The sequence below is a fragment of the Stylophora pistillata genome, chromosome 2, assembly GCF_964205215.1.
Source record: "Stylophora pistillata chromosome 2, jaStyPist1.2, whole genome shotgun sequence".
Taxonomy (NCBI): Eukaryota; Metazoa; Cnidaria; class Anthozoa; order Scleractinia; family Pocilloporidae; genus Stylophora; species Stylophora pistillata.
In genome coordinates, this window is record NC_142520.1 from 12,799,823 (window position 1) to 12,817,656 (window position 17,834).

The 17,834-nt window shown below is 37.4% G+C and overlaps 2 protein-coding genes and 1 long non-coding RNA gene across 6 annotated transcripts; 1 reads left to right on the plus strand and 2 right to left on the minus strand.

Annotated features, from left to right (window-relative positions):
- Positions 1–59: 59 nt before the first annotated feature.
- Positions 60–11,394, minus strand: LOC111338918 (chitinase domain-containing protein 1). 3 transcript variants are annotated; one of them, XM_088749034.1, is made up of 14 exons: positions 11,119–11,392; positions 9,259–9,402; positions 8,087–8,172; positions 7,655–7,701; positions 6,451–6,495; positions 6,146–6,252; positions 5,214–5,275; positions 4,602–4,694; positions 4,138–4,236; positions 3,362–3,498; positions 2,893–2,908; positions 2,425–2,505; positions 1,346–1,388; positions 60–243 (listed from the first exon to the last, which is right to left on the minus strand). In XM_088749034.1, exons 1-14 carry the CDS (start codon positions 11,248–11,250, stop codon positions 145–147), a joined length of 1,191 nt encoding a protein of 396 aa, XP_088605160.1. In that variant the 5' UTR covers positions 11,251–11,392; the 3' UTR covers positions 60–144. The 3 variants fall into 3 exon arrangements, with proteins under 3 accessions (XP_088605160.1, XP_088605159.1, XP_088605161.1); XM_088749033.1 differs by lacking the exon at positions 1,346–1,388 and having other exon boundaries at positions 11,119–11,394; XM_088749035.1 differs by lacking the exons at positions 1,346–1,388; positions 11,119–11,392 and adding an exon at positions 6,582–6,675 and having other exon boundaries at positions 9,259–9,399.
- A 507-nt stretch (positions 11,395–11,901) lies between these two features.
- On the plus strand, positions 11,902–17,656 carry LOC111338925 (uncharacterized). Of its 2 annotated transcripts, XM_022945488.2 has the most exons (4): positions 11,902–11,982; positions 12,084–12,219; positions 14,749–14,889; positions 15,659–17,656. In XM_022945488.2, the coding sequence occupies exons 1-4, from the start codon at positions 11,957–11,959 to the stop codon at positions 16,361–16,363; spliced, it is 1,008 nt and encodes a 335-aa protein (XP_022801223.2). In that variant the 5' UTR covers positions 11,902–11,956; the 3' UTR covers positions 16,364–17,656. The 2 variants fall into 2 exon arrangements, with proteins under 2 accessions (XP_022801223.2, XP_022801222.2); XM_022945487.2 differs by having other exon boundaries at positions 11,909–12,219.
- LOC148737189 (uncharacterized) lies at positions 12,700–15,746 on the minus strand. Its single transcript, XR_015996741.1, has 3 exons — positions 15,609–15,746; positions 15,183–15,258; positions 12,700–14,781 (listed from the first exon to the last, which is right to left on the minus strand). It is a non-coding gene; the product is annotated as an uncharacterized LOC148737189 (long non-coding RNA).
- Positions 17,657–17,834: the final 178 nt, after the last annotated feature.

The window sequence follows — 17,834 nt, forward strand, 5'->3', positions numbered from 1 at the left end:
TAAATCGCAAAAACATAGATAAATAATAATAAAAAAAAAAAATTGAAAAAACCCACATGTCTGATATTAATAATTTATTACGTTATTTTTTTTCTGTTTTATTGCTCACAGGCGATTATAAAGTAACGAAATAAACACAAGCCTTTAAAATAAATCATAAAAATAGTCCAATCCTTGTCCGATCTCCCAGATGGAGATTCCAACCTCCAGTTCTTTGGCAAGATCCAGGCGAACTTGAATAGACTACGACACAAGGTAATGAAACCGAACTCAATTATGATAAGTTAACGAAATTCACCGGAGTAAAATAAAAAACTTTCAACCTTAACGAACAACTCTACTAAAAAAAAAAAAAAAATAGAAAAAATAAAACAGACTCTTTCTTGGTGTAGATGACACACAACAAGTCACGTTCTATTGTCTCGTTGTTCTGTTGTTTTATGTCAGCTGTGTCTTCTACATTAAGAGCCGAAAAACACCATCCATCTTCATTTGTTTCATCAGAGCGCAAAAGCATCGCATATCGACATCTATATCCTAGCAGTATTCGGGAAGTACGTCACCATGGACCTAATATATACCACACCTCCTCTATATATATATATATATATATGCATCTCCTCCAGATATATAAATATATATATATAACTGCAGACAGGGCACACACACTATATATATATTTAACAATTATTCGCCGAAGGCGAGGTGAATATCGTCGAATAATCCCTGAGACGAAGTCGAGGGGATTATTCGACAATATTCACCGAACCTGAGGCGAATAATTGTTTTAGTATAAGGTCAGAGCTGAACAACAGAGAAATTTCTAAAATCATAACATTTTAGTAACATTTATTAACATTTTAGTTTAACATTTTATATAAATCGCGCGGCGCGGTTCATATAGCGTCATATAAGGAACCGCTCGACCAATCAGATTGCTGGAAAATCTTTGTTCAGCTCTGAAATTATACTATATATACACATATATAACAAGTTAACAGGCTTCGAGCCAACAGAGACGCCGCGCCAGAAGGATCCAAAAGGATTCGTAGTCCAAACCTCGATAAATGATAGAAATGATAGGAGAAGTGGTGTGGCACACGAGGACGGAGAACTTCGAGCGAAGGAAGACATACACTCAATAAAAAATCTAAAAAGTTTATGTCTTCCTTCGCTCGAAGTTGTCCATCCTCGTGTGCCACACTACTTCTATATATATATATATATAGTTTTTTTTCCTCTTTGAAATATTAGTCAGTGTAACTGAATTAAAGTTTGCCATTTGCACGAGTCATAAAGTTGAGAAGTAGGTCCTACGCAACAAACTTCAACAACAAACTCTCACCTTAAGCGTTGGGTAAAACATAGAATGTTGGGTTCCAGCAGCACTGTAAATATGACGTGGGAAGTTTTAAAGTGAATAATTTTAATGTGGAAGGGTAATTAAAGAACGCACACTCTACATTGATCCTGAACGGTCACTTACAGCTTTCGTTCCCCAAGTATCACGATAAACCCACCGACTGGAAGACATCCCCAGAGTTGTTAACTGGATAGTAACAAAGTGCACGAGGGTATAAAGTATAAAGAAAGCCTCTCGAGAGAATACTCTGTGATTTTTGACTCAATCATGAACGCCGTGAGGACGTTTTTCCCGCTTTTGCACGTTTGTTAGTGAAAACTAGCGAGTTCGAAAGCTGAAGTAAAAGCCTTTTCTTATGCAAGCAAATGACCTTACAAATAGGAAAACTTCACTTGACTTTAACTTTTTTGACGAATTCCTCGCAAAAGGAGAAAGAGACCCAGTTGACGTAAACTTCGCCTGGAATTTTGCACCTCTTTTCCGGCCTATATTATCAACAGAAAATCAGACGGTAGCTTGAAGATTTGAATTACATTTGCTCTCGTGAAATAGAACATGTACTCACAGTACTCTATGATTAAATCTTGTGACTATACATTAAACTTTACCGTGACAACTCTGATTGGTCGAGAGCACGATAACCCAATTGTTGCAGCAGATATTGGGTTATCATGTTGAGTTCAAAGTCTACCTAGTTTCCAAGCTCCTTCTCCGTGTGGTGCTCGAACTCAGAGAGAATTGTCTTCTTTTGAAGATTGTTAAAAAAATGTGCAATAAATCAGCCACTGAGTTCGGTTTTCGCATGATATCACTAATTATCAAAGTTCGTGTCCGTTTTATCTCCCTCAGCCTTCGGCTTTGGCAGATAACTCAGACCTCGGTATCGATACTTCATGATATCGTGCTTAACCTCATCCAATAAATGCTTATTCTTACCACTCCAAAATAAAATTTATACAATCCCGCGCAGCGAGATATTCTCCGTGTTCCTTGGGATTTCTCAAGAACTATGACAGACAGTACTATCTGAATATCAAGAAGAAATTGGTGCCTTTACTTACGCGAAAGCAAAAGAATGCTCTGCCACACCCTCCTCCCAGTTAAGTTTTTCCGTTTTGTGTTTTGTTAACACTTCAATGTATCTACCAAAGGAAATGGTTTGGTTAATTGGAGCGCATTTCGAGGGAATGCCGGAAACCCAAAACCAAAGTAAACACAATGGCCAGAGAGAAAAAAGAAAATGTCTAGGGAGCCAATAACAAACAAACCAACCAACAAACAAAAAACAAAACAAAGAAAGAAATAGGCCTACTCCCCAGAGCGCGGCAAAACAGGATAGATTGAGTGGGTTGGAGTTTCACCTGGTTGGTTGCGAAAGTGACCTGACCAGAGTTACCTTGACCAATCACAGGGTGATATAAAGTAAACCACGTACGAAACTCGTTGAAAATTTCTTTTAATTATTCACATCGTGCAATCATGTCAGAGCAAATAGAATAGTAATCAGTATTCCTTCACGACTCACTCACCTTGATCCTAAGATAGCTGTGTTGCGGAAAATCAAGGATTCAAAAAGGAGAAACCAAAAAAATGTTAAAGAATGATCGGCTAAAAATTGGAAATTGAACATGGTTAGGTAAAGGGTTGAATTGCAAGGAACAGCTCTCATCTGGCTGTACGACAAAACAGGTTTGAGCCACTTACTTCGAACATTATACATCTATGTCACGCATCGCATTGCTGAGTGGCTATGAGCACGCGGTTTCTCTCATGGATGAATAAAGGGGGTAATTCTCTAAAGAAACTGTGGTGCCGCGTCGTTGAGGAGTATAACAAGATTATTTGGTTTTATCAACTGAGTTGATAATGTAAACTGACCACAGAAAAGAGTTTCTAAGCTGACGTTTCGGTCAGTCCACAATTTTAAACATGCTTCTAAAGGTGAAGATAAAAGTCATTACATAAGGTGCTCTCACTTCCTCTCTTGTTTCAACTTACGTCCACTTCCTGTTGCAGCGAATTCCTGGCCGTAGAAATTGAGGCCCATGAGAATTTTTGACCGCTGCTTCCCTTTTTCCGGACTCAACGTTAGGACACAATCCTTCATCCACTGCAAAGGGGCATTGGGACCCGGTCTAAATAAAACAGCGATGGCGTAAATCAGAAATAATTTGCATTTAACAAATAAATTCTACGTTACCGTGGGTCTGTTCAGTTATATATCACGGATGACATCAAAATGCGCAAGAACCCACGGTAATTTGTCGTTAATGGTGACGTCATCCTGACCTAGCGTCTGTCCTCCAATAGACCACAATAAAGAACCAATCAAACTGCTCGTGTAATTCAGCTAATCAAAGAAAAGGTCACGCTTGATGATAAGAGACGAGTTAAGAGGATTCTTTGCTTCTTAGACTACATGTAAAACTCCATCTACCTTCTTTACGAAGAGCACCAATCTCACGAAACATTTACATTGCTCCTATCATGGCAATCAAGTTTCGTTGGAATCTTGATAATAATCGACCGCCACCTGTTTGTTTACAAGTGTCTTTGCTGACGAGCACTGAAAATTCCGCCGGCTGTGTACAGCCGCCCCCCTACCTTCGAAAAGAAAATCGGGATTTCCTGATTTCCTTTTGGAAGGTTGGGGCGGCTGCACAAGGGCTACATCGTTCTCAACATGTGGATTCGTAGCTAAGTATATTAATATGTTCTGGCGCTCACTTTACTTTCAGCAACTACCGCTGACCTTTCCTCTCAAAACTACTAACCTCCCTTGAGAGGAATAATCATAAGTCATCAAACTGAAGCCATCCAGGACTGGTGCTAATAATTCAAAGTCATTTTTGTCAAACGATCCTGGCTTCTTGCTGAAAGGAAAACATGACAAAAGAGGCGATACAATGTAAAAGCCACCACTAAATAGATAAATAAATAAATAAATATCAAATATACAAATATTAATGTTAATAATGATGATGACGACCGCCGTAATGACAGTGATATTGATAATGCGAACTATCGCTACAAAAATAAATATTAAACATATAATAGTGCTTAATGATGACAACGACTACCATAATGACAGTGGTGGAAACAGTGATGATGGTGACGCTGATAATGGTGATGATGTTAATGACTTTGAATCGGGTTCTTTCCTAATATTTTCCTGAGTGATTAGTTAATTGTCACAACAAACCGTCACACTAAATTAGATGTGGATTAGAGAGCTTACCCGGCATAGAAAGGAGGAGGAATGACCAAAATTATCTTGAGCTTTTCTTTGTGAAGAGAGTCAGCCATTTTACTGACCAAAAGATATAAGTCCCTAAAAAGACATGAATGGAAGTACTGGTAAGGGATAAATACACAGTTTGTATTCAACTAGGTTTTCAAAGTAGAGTGTTTAGCAATGATGTCTAATTTAGGAAAGATTGTCCTTTCTTACAGACTAACGGATTGAAACCCAGTCCATATGCCTGTCTTTTTATCCGTCTATTATTTATTTTATCTCTTTCTCTGTCTGGATGTATCTGCCTAATTAAGTAGTTGACAAACTGACTCACTGAATGCGCAGAATAAAAATGACTCAGTTAATACCACCCTCCCCTCCAGCACCACAGTTTATTTTAGAAACTCACCCCCCCTCATTCATCTCATCTCACCTGCAAGTCTGACTGGCTGACTACAAACTGATTGACAGTAAAGTTAACTGACTGACTAATTCTGACTGACTGATTGAAATTCTAAGTGACTGACCTGCTCACTAACAAACTGACTGATGGAAAGTAGAGAAAGAAGAACCTACTGATGAACAACCTCAGTCTGTAATAAAGTTTCAACCTACTCTTTTGTGTCACCAGTATACTGACTCCACACCTCTAGTGTAAGACCATCAAAATGATTTCCCTGAAATAAATTGGAAAAGGAAGAAAGAGGAAGAAGCACATTTAAAAATTAAAAAAATTTATATATGACTATGTTTGGATTGCTATAACTTTAAACATTGAATACATGCAAATTATCATGCCCATTTCTTGGGTTTACCAGTAATTGAATGGTGGTGATTCTCAATTTAGCTTTGAGAAATGCAAGTTAGAGTAGATACACTCTAATTCCCTCTCTTTCAAGATATATTTTACCTCTTCCCCCCCTCCTCACCCACCCCTCCCTCCTCACCCACCCCTTCCTCCTCACCCACCCCTTCCTCCTAACCTACCCTCTCCCTCCTCACCCACCCCCTCCCTCCTCACCCACCCTCTCCCTCCTCACCCACCCCTCCCTCCTCACCCACCCCCTCCCTCCTCACCCACCCCCTCATCCCCCAAATAAGCAAAAAGTAAGTTTTCAGCAAATTGTTAATGGCAGACTCCCTTCCCTTCCAATGGACAATACACAGCAGGGCCCTACACTAACTTTTCAACTTACTAGCCAAGTGGCTAGTGACATATTAGATGTTGCGACAACTTCAGTTTGTTTACTAGCCAAACTGGCTAGTAGAAATAAAAAACCACTTGCCAAAACTGAGTTTCTACTAGTCTGTAGCTAGTGGGCTACTGTTACTATAGAGCCCAACACAGTATATCAAATTATGCGAGGGTAATATTGAAACATAATGCAAAAATTACATTTTAGCAGCTGTAAAGGTTATTATTTTAGGAAAATTAACTTTCAGACAATACCAAAACCCTTTTTATTGACAGCAGGATATGCAGCCATTTAAAACACTTTTAGAGCATTACACCACCCACCCACCCCAACCCCCCCCCCCCCACTCACCTTTAGGTAAGAGACTATTGTGTCAATTAAGGATTGTAGAGCGGTGTCACTTGAAAAAATTATGTGATAGTCATTAAATGTCCACTGGTCAAACAATACTCTGGGAACTGAAAATAAATTAAAGGTTACTTAACAGTCAATACCTTTTCGCTTGTTGCCATTGTTTATTTTTTGCCATATACTATTAGGTTGTTTTTGCTGTGGCAGCTGTTATTTGGTTTGTTTTCATTAGCAATGTTGTTGTTTTTTTTTTGTCCAAATGACTGAAAAAAATTAAAAAAATCATTTTAAATTTCATTTCTTACCTATCTTTACATGATTTCCTCCTTTTTTAACATCTGAAATCCAACCTTAGGAAATAACACAAAACATAACATTTATTTATCACTTACTTTCTCGTTAAAAGCTAGCTCTTTTCATATTAATTTCAACCAACCCTTTTTTAATACATAGCTGGAAGAGCCTGTGGACAATATAAAGTAAATCCTGTGTTCTGAGTAAGGTCCATCTTGCCTGCTCATGATTGCCCGCTTTGATCCCAAACCAATGGACAATGTTGGCAATGAAGTCACCAAAGGCAGCAGAAGACAGTCAAAATAAAGAAAACAAATTAAAATGATTCTAGTGGGTTTATTGTGCTACAAAGTAACACAGTTGGCTTTCTTTCCCTGCTCTTGAAATTGATTCTTGTTAAAGCAAAATCTTTTTGTTATATATTAAATCCTTTATTGACAAAATGTGTTTGGTCACGGTCACTCCCAACTCCCTTGGGAGGTTTTGCTGGTGACTTTTAGCTTGAATCGCCATGTGCTCGGGTGAGCAAATGTTTTTCAGTTTTTTTTTTCTTATTGAAGAGAGTTTAAAAAAGAGTCATTGTGTCTTTCTTTTGCTAAAGCGAATGGTTCGGTAAGTTAATATTTGTTTTTTTTTTGTTGTTCAGGCAGGTATTTGGAGTTTAATGCCTTCCCTTTGTTTGTAATTTCAAAAAACCTTTCACTTTTACTTTCACTTTCACTTATTCATTGACTGAGGCAGTGCAGCCAATGTACGAGTTTTCGACATTCGTCAAGTTAAATCAGTTGTGAATAAACATAAGTACTACGATACTGACAGTCACAATGGCTGGATATTAGTCGAGTTCTTTTTCTAGTGTTTTTATGGACCTCAACTTAGTCTTGGTCTATAAAAGTGCAAAAAAGAGAACTTGGCTAAGACTCAGCCATCTTGACCTCAAGCTTGGTCAACAATGCCTATGTAATCAATTCACATACTACCACCCAGTTGTTTCCCTGGTGAAGATCTTTGACAGCATGTTGAGGATCCTCAAAAGATATTCATGGGGTTTTTAAAGGATCCTTTTAAAAATTTTGGCTAAGATCTTTGAAAATTCCTTGGAAATTCTTGCTTCAAAGATTTTCACCACCTGGAGGGGAGTGCACCATATATAGGTTTCTTGTTTGTTTGTTTATTTCTTTATTTATTTCCTGTTGTTCTGCCATTTCTCAGTACCTTGATCAATGTCATGGCCTCCTTCAACAACAAAGGTGCCAGTTTTCCTGTTGGACAAAAAAAAAAAAAAGTTTAGTATGAGTTTCAATTTGATCATAACTTTTATAGCACATGTTCTTCACTGGTATCTCAACTGTGAAAACAAGATCAATGTCTGTAAAACTATATTAAATCATTCACAGATATAGAGTTGAAAAAGCTTCCACAAACCAATCCTTTAAAATTAAAATAATTTGTTACTCCATGTACAACATATACAAAAAATTAACATCAATAACTCTTCTTTAAACTCATATTTTATCAAATATTCCATTTTAATGTGAAGATTATGTATCAACCCAGGCCTTTCCAATAAATATAAATTTTAAAGTTATCACAAATCATTTTGTGAGTGCCTTGTAGTTAGTGAAGCAATGGAAATTCATGCACTACCTTCTCTTGACTTGTAGCCAAACTGGTGACACATAAGTAAATTTGGGGCTAAATATTTTTGCTACGTCATACCCATGAGAATTCCACTGTGAAAAAGGTAAAATGAGATAAAATATGATTAAAGAAAAAAAAATGGAAGACCACAACTCCGTGAACAAATTTGAGCATACACAACCATAAAACTGGTAGAAAGTTTAAGAGCCTGGGATAGTAGGGTGTGGCCTCTGGTGCAAGGTCTGGGCCGGGTTGTTAAAAGGTGAGTTAAGATAACCCAGGGTTAGCGTGAAATTTAATTGCAGATCTGAAAGCTTTAAAATTAAATTCACTTTAATTCCATTCGTTTACAATTTGGTGATTGAATGCTCTAAGAAGAATTGGGAAAATTATCTTAAATCGGCTTTTGAACAGAGAAATATAGAAACCTGGATTAAAATCTAACCCTGGGTTAGCACTAATCGGTCTTTGAACAACTGGGCCCTGGGTAATTAAGGGTACTGGTAGTCATAAATTTCCAGTCCCGAGTGACTGACCCTTCAAACAGTGGAAGTGACTGGCTTTCTTGTTAATATTGGCAAGGACAACAAAAAAAAAAACCATAGTAAAGAGAACTTGCTTGTCAGTCTAAGAGCATATAGTAATTAACTGGTTAGCTTTAAATCCCATCAAGTAAGACTGTAGGAGTCATTAACAATGAGCTGTGCGAAAGGAGTGCAATCAAAAACAGGGTGTTTTTTCAATGTAAATAGTTTCAAAGCTTTAGATTGAAACTCTTTACAGGGACCAATCTACATGTACAGAATCAGTTGATAAAACCAAAATATCTTGTTAACCCCCCACCAATGTAGCACCACAGTTTCTTTGAATAGAAACTACCCCTTTTATTCCTTTATTGTTTCAACAAAATTGTAAGTTAATTTGCACGAGATATCAAGAAGGACGGCACAAAAATTCAAGAAAAACTTTTAATCAAGAACCACAAACAGACTTTCAACTTTCAACCTCATGTCATTCAGAAAACATGAATCACTTCTTCAGTGGACAGAATTGACAAGGTCTACATTAGGTTATGATAATAACATTAATATTGAATGAAATTGTATCCTGGCTGTAAAGAATACTTCTACAGAATAAGTTGTTAAAAATTTTCAATGATAAATTTTGTTTCCACTAACCGGTGTGACGTATACCAGGACATCTCCACTAAAGTTTATTTCTGAGACATTTTTGTAATATGAGCTGTGGAATTTGATGATATCTCTTGTTTTGGGATTTTCCACTACTAATCCTCTAGCTGTGACATTAGAATTTGGACGTCCCTGTAAAATAAATATTAAGTTACAGAAAGGTGAATATTTATCATCTGCTTCACTCTTTCACTCACAAGATCATATTTAATTTAACACATCTTCTCACTGTCTGTCATACAATTCTCATGATGTTCCTTCTAAGAATTTGACCAACACTCAAGGTCTTAAAAAAATGAGAAGAATATGCTACCTTCCTATAACATCAAGAAATGCTTAGATATTCTAGTCTTCTTGGATAGGGACGAATAAATCGAGGTCCCGTCTCCTGAAGGGTTAGGGGTAGGAGATGTTAATTTCCCATGCACAAGTATACTGTGTGATGGATGTCCTCCCCTGGGGTGGGTGGGTGGGTGCAGATAGAGGACCACCCTAATTAACTTAGTGTTATTGGTGATATCCCCTGTAAGTATTGTTTATTATTACTATTATTATTATTATTATTATTATTATTATTAACTCAATAATTCTCTTACTCAATAATTCTCTTACAAGTTGACCCCCCGCACTGATGCAGCGCTACCGTAGTTTCCTAAGAAGGTTATCCCCTTTGTACCTGATTAAAGGATTTTTTATCAGTATTTTCTTTTAAGAAAATGTGACTTTAACTTACAAGTTTTCAATATCTCATAATAATATTTTAGTTACTATATCTGCATATCAGCTCATCAAGATATATTAAATAACAATGATATGATATACTGCCCCCCCACACTGAATACAATAACTCTTTACAATATAAAGAGTTAGTGTTCTTCAAACAGGTGAAAAGCATCACTGATATATTTCTATTAAATGACTACAAATTCTCTTAAACCATAAACTCCCTTGAGTCACCAAGACAAACTTTTTTCCTTACAATAATGGCACAATATCAAGTAGTCAAGTGAAAATACAGGAACATATCAATAAGGGATTATAACAAGTAGTTGATCCAATATCAAATTCTCCAAACTCACATCATAAGAATTGTATGACAAACAGTATCGAGAATTACTAAAATGAGACTCTGGGAGTGATTAAGGCTTGGCAAGGACAGTAAGGCAGCTTAAATAGGAGAAATGCAGATCAGACATTGTGAAGTAAAGATTTCGTTTTATTTCAAATTGGAATAAGACTAATTGAGAGAATTTACAGATCTAGCATTTCATGTTTGTGGTTAAGGAGAATTTGAGTTGGCATGATTGTCCTACAAGTCAGAGTAATTACAGATCTTGAATAATACTCAATTCTGTAATTTTAGAACATGTTGCAGCTGTTATGTCAGACTTCAACAGTTTTCCTTTCACTTACTTTGCATTAATTAACACTTTGTTTGAGTTTTGAGTTTGTTTGAGTATCAAATACCAGTATAACCTTTTTATTTTCCAACACCAAATAAAATTTAGAGGAAAAACTAAGAAAAGACCAAAGTAAATCTTTCACTACCGAACTCCCTTTTTTTGAGACGGGTCTATTTGATTTTCAACCGGATCAAGAGCACAACTCAGATAATAAATAAAACATTAACTCTAGCGTTTGCCCCTAATGCATACACAAAATCTTTTGATATCGATCACCCTGAATCTCATTCAAAACCTCGCAACATTGTTCACGTCAGAAATACTCCTCTAATTCCAATATCCACGTCTGTTTTTCGAGTGTACTTCGATTCTAGAAGAGAAGATCGCCTACAGGTCTATTTCATTTAGCGTGGCCCCGCTCAAACAATAACAAAACATTACTCACCGCTCTGCTCGCCTCGGAGCCTTTCTTACTTTTCTTGTCTTTTTTCGAAAGTGTTCCGGCCACGTGCGATACGTTCGTTATCCAACAACCTGTAAATACGCAAAGGATAATACCCAATAATACCCTTTGCATTTTCGCCGTGAGATTAATTCAAAACGATAACAATCCGTTAGCTAATAGCAGATGCCGAGGCTAAGATGGAGACAGTTGCATTGTTAAAAGTTGTTTGGGTTCCCGGTGCATCAAATTATTCAACCGAGGTAAACGATAGGATAATTTGTAGTAGCAGCTACCGCTGAACAAAGTAAATGAATTTAAGCTGGGGAGGGTCAGTTAGACTTATCAGTTACACAACCAGTGGTTTGTTCAGTCTGCTTTTTTTAGGACAAATAATTCAAAATACATCCCTTAAATACGACTTCTAAAGATCCTAGCTTTCTATTAAAATACCATAATTTTTGTTTTCTTTCCATGTTTTTTTTTTTTTTTTTTTTTTTGACTTGGGTTGTGGGAAGGGGGGCTAGAGGATTTTGGTTGAGTGACGATAAAACTTACCAGATCCCCTTCTAAGGCTCCGATTCCCTCCACAATGGCAGTTAACTGGCCGTCAATTTCCCATAGACTCTTCTTAATACTTTGTCGAGGACGATTAACCCCCCTTCATTTCCCATACAAACCATGTAATCCTCTCAAAAAAAAACTCCCCCATCCATCCCGCCAAGCGATAAATATCAACTGGTGACTAGTGCCGGGTGCGGGCCGCCATTTTTTAAAAACTTGGAAGCGAGACTAATGACGTCATGTTTACCTCCCTGTTCACGGTGCTGACAAACGTTCCATGCACTTTTTTTCTTGCTATCAAAGGTGAATTCTCTTATCTTTGCTAAAATGCCCACAGCTTGTATTGCAATTGGCTGCTCCAACGTAAGTACGTTGAAAAGAACACGCTGGGTTTCGTTTTATAGATTACCAATCGAAGACAAACAACTTTTGCAAAGGTGGTTGGTGAACTTGAAGAGAACAACGCTTCCTTCACGCTTGGACAGAAGCTACGTTTGCTCAGATCACTTCGAACCAGAGTGCTTTGGTAGAGACATAAGGGTATGTAGAACGGCACTTTCGTTGTTAATCAGAACACTCCACTTTATAGTTAGCTCGTTTCATTCACTATAAATTATGGAAATGTAATACAGTGGAGGGAAGAGAGTTTTGATTAAAATGCTGCCGAAGTTTTTGCGCAGTTGGTGCGCAGTTTTAGGAAAGGCGATGAAATTATTCTGATCAATTCGCTGCAAAAGGAGCTGTAGAATTTTTCAAACTACACCATAACATAGCGGCTTTTGTAATACTGGTAATGTATATTTTGGCCCTCCTCATCTTTGAGCTCCAGTGTACAGTGCATGCAGTTGCGCCAGAGTAATACAGTATGTGCAGGTTGATTGTTTCTGTTATGGTTTCGTAATTAATTCGTGTGTTCATCGAAATAATAGAGTGAAATTTTTAGATACAAACTATGTTTTGAAATATTTGGGGGCAAACTGGTCAAGGTGGGGCGGGGGGGGGGCATATCAGATTGGGGCAACTTAAAATGTCTTAATTGATGAGGGAGAACGGGTAAATCAGGTGAACCTACAATGTAGGGAAACCTCCTCGTGCCTATTATGACATTCTCCTAAGTGGCTGCGTGTTCAATGCATATTTTGCATGCAGCTCTCCAATTGGAATCATGATGTCAGCAATCAAGCATAGGTTAGTTGGACTGCAAGATGTAAACTGCATTAAACCATTCGCCCTCTAAATTTAACTCATCTAATTTCTCTTACATTGTCACACCCTGATCGCACATTAAGGTCAAATTCTCTCCGTCATCACCTCAGTAAATGTTTGAAGAACAGTATGGAGAATATGCATACTGATGTTAAGGTGTAAAAGGGTCAAAAGTCATACCAGGGGAACATGGTACACTTATTCCATCCAGGAACATACTTTTTTACATTTCCACTAGAAGAGGACATTCTGACATGGTTTGATGCTACTCTGGTTTAAAGATTTAATGAAAGTAATTGGGGAAATTACAATTCATTGACCCCATTGGATGGATAAATTGTAGTTTCGGTTACATTCATTAAATCTTTAAACCAGAATAGCATCAAACCATGTTTGATTGTCCACCTGGTTGCAGTGTGAACTTTGATATATCCTAAGAGGAGGACATTCTACTTTCTGTTTATGAGTGGAACAATCAGGCAGGATACAAGATATACATTGTTAAATGATCAAAATGTTCTTTGGAGGGGTTAAAACATATTGCAGAGCAACTTGACGATTATTGAAAAATGGAATTAAATCTTAAGAATTTAAGGAACCTTTTTTCTACTTTCATGCACATGAATATTCAAATGTTCCAAAGGCTGAAAAAAAAAAAAGTCACATGTAATAAAAAAAATTTGGCTTAATTCTACTGGATATGAAGGATCTTGACTTCATTTGAAGTTATCCAAAATAATGTTGAAATTTTCACCTAGAATCAGAGAGATGGTAAATTTTGAGCTTGGTAAAGAAATAGAGAAATATGTTGTTTGTCTTGTCACTAGCGAGGGACAAAAAGAACATTCTGAGTCCCCGTTAGCATTGCAGCATAGAATCCAAAGGTCTGAGGTTTGATTCTCGTGGGGACTCGCAATTGTTTTTTTTGTCCTGCACTCATGACAAGACAAACAGCATCTTTCTCTACGACACAATACGTTATCTCTTTTTACTTTTACTTTGATTTCACTATCAATACTCCAGTGAAAAGAAAAATTATGGTGTACATAATTATTCAATTTTGATGAAGATTTCCACAGAAAATCATTATAGCTCTTGCAAAGGTTTGCACCCAGCAAAAAAAGTGGATTTGTAATCTACACTTGCCAGTGGAACAATAATTGCCCTTACCATTCACATAAGAATTAAGAAAAGAGCAAAGCAGTTGCCATTATAGCAAAAACAAAAAGCACAAAATAATTCGGTCATCTTTTTTGATGATGGAAGAACAGGGTTAAGGTTAGGGTTGAAGCCTCTGAAGTGCTGGATTGGTTCTTTTTGTGCAAACCCAGGCAGAAGGAAATGACTGCTAAATTTATTAAAGGCTGATAGTTTCTAAAGAAACTGTCTGGGGCTGCATCAGTGGGGGTAACGAAATAATTTGGATATATCAACAAAGTTGAAATGGTAAATTGGCCACTGTAACGATTACAAAAGCAGACATTTTGAGTGTTAGCCCTTCGTCAGAGCGAATAGAGGAATTGTGAGTTGTGTGTGCTTTTAAAGGCAGAAAATAAATTTATTGCCCACATCTTCAATCCCTGTTAGGGACTTGTGTTTAACAACTTGTGTGTTATGATACTCAATTAAGCCTTGGATTTACATCATTACCCATGGCTTCTATTTTTAATTTTGCCCCCATGTACAGTATTTAATTGGGAGTAGCAGTTATTCGAGGGAGTACTTATTCAATTACTAAGAATATTTTCTTTGCAGTGCAGTTGTTAGACTAATTTTAAAGTTAGAGCCTTGTGTAGTCTTGAACGTTTGTGATTGGGAAGCCGCTGTCTGATTTTGTCGTTGTTGTTTTTTCTTGCATCACAGGCAGAGCTAATGGGCAAGAGGCCAAAGCCACCACTGTTAAAAGGATCAGTTCCTACATTATTCAGTTACAACAATTTTAAGTCCAAAATAAAGAAAAGAGTTGTAAGTGAAGAGCGAAAAAAGAGAAAAGAAAAAGAGGAGGTAGGAGGTCCTGTTTTACTATCCTAAGTTTGTTTGTTGGAAATTTCTCTCTATATCTCCTTGTATTGTATTGTATTGTTTATTTTTGCCATTTTGTAATGTATGATACATTCAGTAGAAATAAAAGGAATTACATGTACATTAATGTAATATAACTGAAGGTTTAGCAATGTAGCAAGGAAACGCATAGGGAAACCATGAGGCTTATGCCAGCTACAGGCTCCTCATATAATTATTTGTACAAAAGTGAGGTATCAGCTTTTTTGGTGCAATTTAAGTACAAAATATTTTACCTTTACACCCTAGATCCTTTACACCCCGACATCAGTATCTTTGTTGTGATCTCCATATTCTTTACTGTACATCTCCCTTGGTAGTGACAAGAAGAATTGAGACATGCAACAAAGAATAGTGATGACGATAATGATGATACTGATAATGATTATGCTGTTATTATATAAATATTAGCTTATATATTAGCCAGTCGATCATTTTGAAAAGAAAATGTTCTTAACTGACATGTAATTCATGTCAAACTTCTCCCAGAAAACTGTACAATTTCGGTATTTTTTTTCCTGTCATACTTAATTTCTAAATCCAACAATTGACAGAAATCGATGAAAACTAGATGTTTCTTAGATACTTGATGACAAATTGATGAATAACATTTTTTGTGAATTCACTCACTCGTTCACTCACTCACTCACTCACTCACTCACCCACTCTTTCATTTCATTGTTAAGGTATTCTTTTTTCTTTTTTCTTGTAGGTGTTGAAAGAATTACTCGGACCACACTTTTACATGAAGCCATCAGCGCCACCGAATACACAAGTTGTGAAGCGAGAGTCCCCGATGGAGCTTGAAGATGTGGACAATAAATTTAGCATTCAGTCTCTTCTGCCTGAGTTTGCTTGCGCATGCGCTTACAACAGCGATACTTGCACTGATACCGACCAAACCCGAACATCTTACGAACATGACGTAAGCATCAGCAAAGAACAGATCCCAACAGGCACCGAAAGTAACTTAGGTACTGTTAACGAGCAAGCTCAAACAGAAACCGGAATTGATGTTAGTACCAACCACGAGCAACTTCCAACAGATACTCAAGAATTGCTTACATTACCCAGTATTTGCAACGGAAAAAAATCATCCAACGGCACTATGATCACTTATAACATGAACGCAACCCAGGGGCAAACGGAAAAATGGGTAATTGTTCTGTTGAAGTGCAAAGAAGGTACCCGTGTGAAAATGAACTTTGGACGAATCTTGAATCGGCAAAACAAACCTAGCACTTCAGAAGCTTCGTGCCAAACTGAAGAAGAGCTTGTAATGGAAGTAGAAAAACCCTCCAAGGTGTCGGTCCAGACACAATGGGACAAGGATGATTTTCTTCCAAATCTTGAGCTCGTCCAACGTGACCACACCTACAGTAACCCTAAGAGAGTCTCCAAGAGGAAACGATTTTAAAGATTTTTTTTTCCTTCACTATTTTGCCTCACCGCAGGGGTTTGAGAAACTATTACTATGAGCGCCTGCCAATGATACTTGTACAGTAGGTGTCTGTACCCCGGGAAAGGAGCTGTAGGGCGAAAACCAAACACGAGAGCCTGCTTGGAGGCTAAACAGATGGCGGTGAGAGGTTTAATATGTGACGGTAGACATCGGGGGGGGGGGGGTTACTCCCTTATAAGGGCTTAATGGGGACGTGCGGCCAGCCAGGGTATGTTTTTCGATATTTTTGTCTTAAACAGGGTATCGAATTTATCATTTTTTGTCTTAATCAGGGTATCGATTTATCAATTTTTGTCTTAAACAGGATATCTTTTCTTGTAAGATAAACAGCAAAATTTTTACAAGCTCTAATTTTATTTAATATTGAATAGGCCATTTTACAGTTGTGTACTTAGTTGCCAAGCCTTTGATTTGGAGTGAGGCTGAAGGTGACCTTGTTGTGATAGAGACCTGTATCTAGTTAGCATGATAACAAAGTCATTTGCATTTGAAAGGCAGCGAGGTTTGTATCATAACAAGGTCACCCCTAGCCTCACTCCCGTTCAAAGGCTTGGCAACCAAGCACACAACTGTAAAAAGGACCATTCCGTTGATTTTGGCATTCATACCAGGCACATTAAATGTCTTAAACAGGGAATCAAAAATCGGAATTCTGTCTTAAACAGGGTAGGAAAATCAGCGATATTTGTCTTAAACAGGGTCAGGGTATGAGGGGCCGCGCCGCACCTCCCCACCCAGGAATATATCGAGTACCCCCCGGGTAGACATCCGGTAACCTCTGTTCTATAAAATATCCTTGCTCTTTGATGCTGAGACTATGACGATAGAAAAATCCGGGTGAGACACTTTATGGACTACGAGCAGCCACCTTTTCAGCGAAGTCTGTCGCGACAATAGAAAAAAGTCACACAAAAAAAAAACAAACAAACAAAAAGCAATAAAGGCGATTTTAGCGGTTTGTGCGGAACTCTGGGACTTTTCGTAGTCTTGGCATTTTATGAAATTGATATAAAATGGATGGAAATCGTTGAATTTCGATCAGGAAATCTGTTGTTGATGATTGATCTTCACGAATCTTTCATTAGTCAAGATGGAGTTGTATCGATCTGTCTTTGATTTTGGTTGCATCCAGCAATGAGGCTTTAGCATTTGACATTTTCCCTTTACTGAAGTCATATTTGTTGTGTTACAAGGTTGAAAGTAAAACTCTACCCAAGAGACAATTTGAATAAAATATTTGAAACAAAAGTTGTTGACATCTAGGGTTTTCATCAAGGACATGAAGGAATAAACATAACCGAAACAAAGAGAAGAACAACTAGCGACTTTAATAGCTTTCCTGCAGTTGTTACAGTTTCCGCTTCTTTAAATGTTGTTGGCAGTTGACCTTAAGCAAACCAAGACGGCGACGGAAACGAGCTTTGTA